At 49.4% G+C, this 7,148-nt stretch overlaps 1 protein-coding gene across 1 annotated transcript; it reads left to right on the forward strand.

The window, feature by feature from the left end:
- The first annotated feature begins 362 nt into the window (after positions 1 to 362).
- APOLD1 (apolipoprotein L domain containing 1) lies at positions 363 to 1,103 on the forward strand. The gene has a single exon (XM_010565834.1). The coding sequence runs from the start codon at positions 363 to 365 to the stop codon at positions 1,101 to 1,103; it is 741 nt and encodes a 246-aa protein (XP_010564136.1).
- Positions 1,104 to 7,148: the final 6,045 nt, after the last annotated feature.

A 7,148-nucleotide genomic window follows, 5' to 3' on the forward strand; every position in this document is an offset into this window, starting at 1 on the left:
TTCTGTCCCCAGGGTTGGAAAAGACGTTTTGTGTCTTCACAGAGGTAATAACAACAGCACCTCTGACCCCAGCCCTTAAGATATTTTAGTCTACTCAGGGAACAAGAAAAACATTTAAAAGTTCCTCTGTCTGAAAGTTACAGTGGGACATGGTAATTAAATGTACGTGTGTGTACGTGCACGTGTGTGTGTATACGTGAGTGTGTACGTGTGTGCAGACAGCAAACCTTTCATGTAGCCGGGTGAAGAAAAAAAAAATTGGCTGGATGCCACCCCTGAAATGGTGGTCCAGGCTGAGCAGGTCTCATGGATGTTTTTAACATAAATCCCAACCCAGCCTTTTCTGTTTCTGGACAGAGGCCATGGAGAGAAACGGTGCTGCCTTTCCCCAAACACCAGACCCCACGCACCACTTCCACGTAGAGCTGCTGGATCAGAGACGGAGGCTGCGTGGCCAAATCGCTCACCTTCACAAGGTGGCTCGTAAACTCAACAAGCTCCGCAAAAGGTCCCTGATTGCCAACGTCAGCGGGAGCACCCTGACCGCCGCGGGAGCAGTCACGGCCATCGTGGGGCTGTCCCTGAGCCCGGCGACGCTGGGAGCCTCTCTCCTGGCGTCGGCTGTGGGTCTGGGCTTGGCCACCGCCGGGGGGGCCGTCAGCATCACCTCTGATCTCTCCTTAGTGCTCTGCAATTCCCGGGAGGTGAGGAAGGTGCAGGAAATCGCAACGACTTGTCGGAAACAGATGAGGGAAATCCTCGGCTGCCTGGAGTTCCTCCGCCGGGGGCAGGGTCCGGGGGACCCCACGCTGCGCCAGTCGGAGAAGAGGGCCTCCATCTCGCTGTACAACTCCGTCTGCTTCATGGTCTTCTGCGGCTCCCACAGCTTCCTCGTGCCGGAATACACAAAGGAGGTCACAAAAGTGAGCCAGGCTGTGCTGAAGGCCAAAATCCAGAAGCTGGCTGCCAACCTCGAGACCTGCACCAGGGCAATGGATGAAGTTTGTGAACTTCTTGAGTCCAGGACAGAGCTTTCCCCACGCACGAGGAGACTCAGCTTGGGTGCTAAAAACACTGCTGAGATCCCGAGACCATCCAGCTGAAAGAGTGTTTGCTCCATAAGTAAAACCGGGCTTGGAGACATTACATGATGAATTGTCACTGTTAGCACTGCTACCTGTTGCTATCATAATATTGGTGGTGCTAATCCACACAGCTGTGCACATCTCATGTGCCTCATCTATATGAACACAAACTCCTTCCTGCTAGGAAGCCAGAGCTTCCACACACACAGCCGCGGCCGACTGACAGCAGCCACCTGATTCAGGTTGGAGGCTACGATGGACACGTGGACTATTGTGTACACAGCAGCAGATCCCAGAGCCTGAAGGCAGGGGTGGGTGGACATTCCTCAGACGTGTGTTTCCCCAGCCATCTCCCTGGCTCTGCTTCCCCAAGGCAGCAAAAAGAAGCAGGGCAGGAGGCTGCTGAAATCCCTGCAGTCCTGGTGCTGACGGAACCTGATTTGTAAACAACTTATGAATCTATGAGTGGTGAAAGGGCTGGGGTACCCTCAAAAAGCCAGCAGCTGCCGATTTCCAGTAGAGTACAGTCCCAGTACCAAGGTACATCTGAAAGGCTGTTGAAGGAAGCAGCTCCAGCTATAAGAGACTGTGCGGATGGCTCATCATCCCAGGGTGAAATAGCAGGGCCAAAAATTGTTATCCCTTTTGAAGAAACCTCTCCAGGCTAAGAACTGTGATGTTTGTGTTCTATTTATTTACATAGGCTTATTTTAAGGTTTTGATATTGTATTTAAAGGTGTTTGTTTTGGTTTGGGTTTTTTTTCTTTTAAAAAGGAGGCCTCTGCTCCAAAGGAAAGCAGCTGTTCTTAGAGGCAAAGCAAGTCTGTGGCATGTGAGAGCAAGTTACCTGTTCTTTGGCTGTGAGGGAGGGCAAGTCCCTGTAGGAAAAGGACAGCATGACCTGAATGCTGGCAGTTATAAAATAGGTGAAACACAGTCAGCCAGTGACAGATCTTAGGAACCAAAACAGGGAGAAGGACAGGTCAGTGACCCTGGGAGCAGAGCCTGCCTCAGGGCACTGATGGAAGAAAGCAGTTACATCTCTTGCAACAAGGAGGGAACTGTAGGTTGGTGTTACTGGTCTGAGCTGGAGCCCAGCTGTGATGGGAGCATATCTGAGAGGTGGAAGTGCCGCTCTCCATGCAGTTGAGCAGTTGGTGAGACCCACAGTAGTTTGTGAGGGAGGAGGCAGCACTCATGGAGAGCTACACATACTCCTAGCAATGCTTCCCGGGGAAGGCTTCATGTCAGCAAAATATATACTGGTACTAATACTCAAGAGGGGTGCAGAGGAGTAGGATGATTCAGTGGCAGAGCACTTATGAAGCAGAAAAACTGGGACCCTGTTTCAAGTGACTGTTCTGTTAACTATGTCCTTTGTGATTTTTGACCCCTCAGTGCCTCAGTTCTCTGTCTAAAATGGGGATAGTGGCATTTCCCTACCTCACAAGGATGTTTCTGGGACAAATATTGAAAAGTTCTCAAGTACTGTGATGACAGGGATCATGTCGGTACCTGGAAGAGGTACAAAGAAGAGACCCCAGAAACTAACTTGAGACAACTAGAGGAGTGAATGCAGGGATAATTCCACCTCCACAAGCATGCCCCAACGGATAAGGGAAGCTTCCCTGCAGATGCGTGAATCAAGATGATCAGAAAAACCCACTCTGTAATTCTGTAACACTGAGCAAACTCTTAGGAAGGGCAACACTCCACGAAGCTTGAATCCTTGTCCTTTTTGTCTCTTCCTCTCATAACATCAAGATTTGTTCTTACACATAAGAAGAACAAAAGCTTTGGTCCCTTACAGCATGACTCAGATGCTTGTAATGCCCATGCCTGTTTGCCAGAAATGAACAAGTACACTTCTGGTTCGATTAAATGAATATGAAGCACTTTTGTGTCAGTGTCTCTCTGCACACCTGCATGTGATCACATTCTTGCCCCCTGGCTCACCCACCTCGATTTCATGGTCCAGGCACTGGAGCCAGGGAATCAATACGAGCAGCTGGACATGTTCAGAAGGCAAGAATGAAAAGTGAGGTCACCAGCTCCATGCCACACAGCTGGCATTCGTGTATGAGTGTATGCATTTATGTCTGTGTGAGTGCATACCCTGATGTGCATATTAGCCCATGTACACTGTGGATGTTGGTCTCTGACACGCAAACACTGAGGTGCATATGTGTGAGCACATAAGTGTGGTTTTGGAGTGTGAACTGCACACTATGCAAAGGCAGACACGATCCAAATTTTTCCTAGTGCTCCAGCATATCACCAGCTAACTCCACTAGATCAGTAAGAACTTTACCATGATCTGAGATGGCTGGTTTTATCATCACAGAGAAAATTATGTAACATGTACTTCTCCTACCTCCTCCCAGTTTTCTAGCAATGCAGCTTCGTCCACACGTCCACACACAGGGAACATCACAGGAACAACAACAGCTCTGAACAGACTAATCCGACTGGCAGAAGGATCTGAATTTGATAGCTTAGAGCTTCACGAGGCCTGGTTTGCTGTGCTCAGCACAGTCCTGTGCTGCAATCACAGCCACTGTTTCAGCAGCTGGGGACAAATCAGATACTTTTGCTTCCAGTTTCAGCCACACAGGCAAAAAATCCTTCTTCTGTTCTGTTTTTCCCTAGGCTAACCCTTCACTTGAAGTCAGGATTTGGACTGTTGCACAGTGCTGCTGTGCGAGTGTAATTGAGTCCAAGGTACCACACACTCCTGGCCAGGTCTCAGCCACTCCCTGCTCCAGGTTTGTTTCCTAGGAATGCAAAAGGAGGCTCAGGCAGCAAGTGGGGCCCACAGACGGGAAGATCTGTAATCCTACACAAGACAGAGGAGCTGTGTGACGTAGTTTGCTCCAAAACCCATTCAGTGCTATTGGACACCTTCTAAGCCAGGTAGTCCTGTGAATTTAAGTCTGCACTCTCACGCCTCAGCTACACTTGATCTAGCAGCTAGCAGACAGGGCAGGAGGCGGTCGGATCCTCCTCACCCAGCTCCTGGCATGCCATCCTGTCTCCTCCCACACGGTCAGCACTGGATCTCATGTGATACCCTGGGGAACCAGCTTTGGGAGCTGTGCCGGCAGAAATCTATCATGTTTGGGGGCAAGATTCATTTCTTACTCCTTTTGCTCCCTGAAACAGCTCACTGCTAGGTCAGATGAGCACTAGAGCTGGTACCAAGAAAGCACCAGAAGCAAGTGACCCGTGCTGGGACAGGGGTTCACCTACTCCAGTATTGGTATTGGCTTAGTTCCAATATTGTGACTCCTTAGAGTCACAAGCAACATTTGGGGGAAGTGTCTTTAATAAGCAGCTTTTTTTGCTAGCAGTTATGTTATTTACCCTTCAAAGTAGTAGACGTGCTGGTGGAAACCTTCCTTTGGTAGCTAGGCAGCAGGGGGAGAAGGGTACGTGTGTGATTTGATGTTTAGCCTGGGCTGCAAGTTATGAAGCCTGGCCTCCTGATGCCATTTTTACTCCCCTTTTATTGAAACCGCTGCAGGGAGGAATGATTCAACAATGAAGCAGGAATGCAAGCACCATTTTATCATGAAGTGCCATAGTATGTTTTGAAAGCATAACAAAAGGTGTTGATGACAAAGGAGCCCGAGTGCAGTCAGGGAGTCAGGATATCCCAATAGCCTCTCTCTGGGCATCCCAGTGGGGAGACAGGACCATTTACCATTAACTGCAACCTACTATACACACTGTCTATCTTGTCTTATTACGCAGCCCTTACGAAATAGTTGGCATTATACCTGTACTAAAATTCATCCACTACGGATGCTCCCACCCTGTCCCCCCTAAGACTGAGCTTGTAACATGCAGTAGGGCTAGGAATGTATTTGTTCAAAAGCCAAGTCTAGAAGCCCTGGAGTGAAAATTTCTAAATCCAGTATAATCTCCAGTGCCCTGTGCTGAAACACACAGAAAGAGAATCGCCATTTAGAAGAGGTACTTGTTTTACTATATATGAGAGTTCACAACAGCATTTTAGAACAGGAGGGAACTTTTATTCAAATACATCTACTGACAAAAGGGACTTACCCAAACTGGAATTTCACCAGAATAGAATTGCTCCACCCTGCTCGCCACCAAAAACAGCACCTACCATATTATATGGGCAATGAGTTCAACAAAGAATCACAAGCAGTGACGTCCTGTCACATCCCTGACTCCATTTCCAGAGGCATCCCAGTGACTCGTACAAGGGTTCATGTCTAAGTGCTGGCCAGGCTTAACCTTTAGTACTAATGATATATAGCAAGCTCATGGCTCAGACTGCTGTAATTTTTGAAACATATGGTCATCACTAGCATCTACATTGGGTGTTTCTTGTTGTGGGGTTTTTTTTGTTGTTGCCTTTTTTTTTTTTAATTTCTTATTTTAAAATCACTGCTGCTGAGCACAGTGGGATGCAGCAGTTTCATTTCCACTGCTGCCCAGTGAATTGTTTCAGGTTTCCTCTCCTTTCCCTGTCACGCAGAGAGTTTGTTCGGATTTCCTCTCACTTTCCTCATTGTTCTGGAAGCAGCGGAAATGGCACACTTGGAATCCAGTGACAGATGCTCAGGTACGTCAGCATTTCCACTGTGAACACACCCAGCCAGGCTTCCCAAACAGCAAGGGAAAGGGAGGTCTGCTCAGAAATGCAGTCATGAGTTCCATTTTGCAGTCAGCTCTGCTATCCTTTCAAAGCCCAGGCTCTTGGATAGGTTAGCATCCTTTTACCTAAAACAAAGGAAGTTCACCTAGCTGTAAGGTTGCCCTCCTGCAGTCAGCATTGGGACTACAAATCAGAGAGGCCACACCCAGACCAGATGGAAACCAATGAGTTCAGGAACTACCTTCGTGACATGATATTTTGATGCTGCTCTCCCTCAGAGGGCACTAAATCCATCACCATTTTCACTTCTCACTGTGCGCTTGCAGGCTGCCTGCCTGAGTCACAACAGCAGCAATCAAGAGAGCTGGGGGAGTGTTTGCATCCATACCCATCCCCTATTCTCTTATTTCATGCTGTGAGTTGCCACAGTTCAGTTTATTTTACGTATTTCTGGGACTTCAAAGTTGCACATTGGCAATTACCATAAACAGGAAAACAAGGTGGAACAATGACAGTTCTCTTCTTTTTTTCCCTTCACTAGCAGGTCAAAATGTTTCATACCAGCGCTTCTGAAGAAGCTAATTTGCCCTTTATATGTATTATATATGTAACTTTATATATGTTCTGATTTTTTTTGTGCCTGGCTAGCTCATTTTCTCTTGTTCTTTCACAACCGTAGAATTTATGAATACAGAATGCCACCACACACGCTGCCTAAGCAGTGTAAATGCTGAGCTGCAGGCCAGAGGCTTAGCCACTTGCGGTTAATGCCAAGCAGGCAGGTTTTCACACAGCCAGTTCTGTGTGCTCTTATCCCAATACAGGCGGCCATAACAACCATAACAACCCCTTCCCTGCAGGGCTCTCTGGAGTTCAGCGAAAATCCGCCCACGGTTTCTAATTTAGCCAAGCACAGCACTCGCCACGTAAATTACCCCCCTCCCCGTGCAGAAGCCCAATTAAGTCTGAAGAAAACAAGCCTTGAACACATTTAGAGGAGAGGCCTCCTCAAGCGTGCTGCTCGACAACCTTGCGCACAGCCAGGGTGTTCGCACAGACGCAGCAGCTCCTTTACCTCAGGAGAGGAGACAAGGACGGCACTCGGTGCCCCGAGCGTCACACCCGCTGCCCGGAGGGCTGCGCCCTGAAGGACCCCGGGCGCAGAAGACGCCTTCTGCCCTCAGGCAGACGAGTCGGCCCGTACCTCACGGCAGCGCGACCGCCATCGCAGCGCGGCCCGCCCGGCGCCGGCCGCCCACAGCCGCGGCCATAGCGACCGCCCCGGCGGGTAACGGCCGCCGCGCGCGGCCCCTCGAGCCCCGCCCCGCCCGCTCCGATTGGCTGTTTCCTCCGAACTACAAATCCCGTAACGCCCCTAAGGGAGGGGAGGCGGGACTACAGCTCCCAGAGTGCTCTGCGCTGCCTCAGGCGGGGAC

Source organism: Haliaeetus leucocephalus, unplaced genomic scaffold (assembly GCF_000737465.1).
Source record: "Haliaeetus leucocephalus isolate CR32 unplaced genomic scaffold, Haliaeetus_leucocephalus-4.0 Scaffold196, whole genome shotgun sequence".
Classification (NCBI taxonomy): domain Eukaryota; kingdom Metazoa; phylum Chordata; class Aves; order Accipitriformes; family Accipitridae; genus Haliaeetus; species Haliaeetus leucocephalus.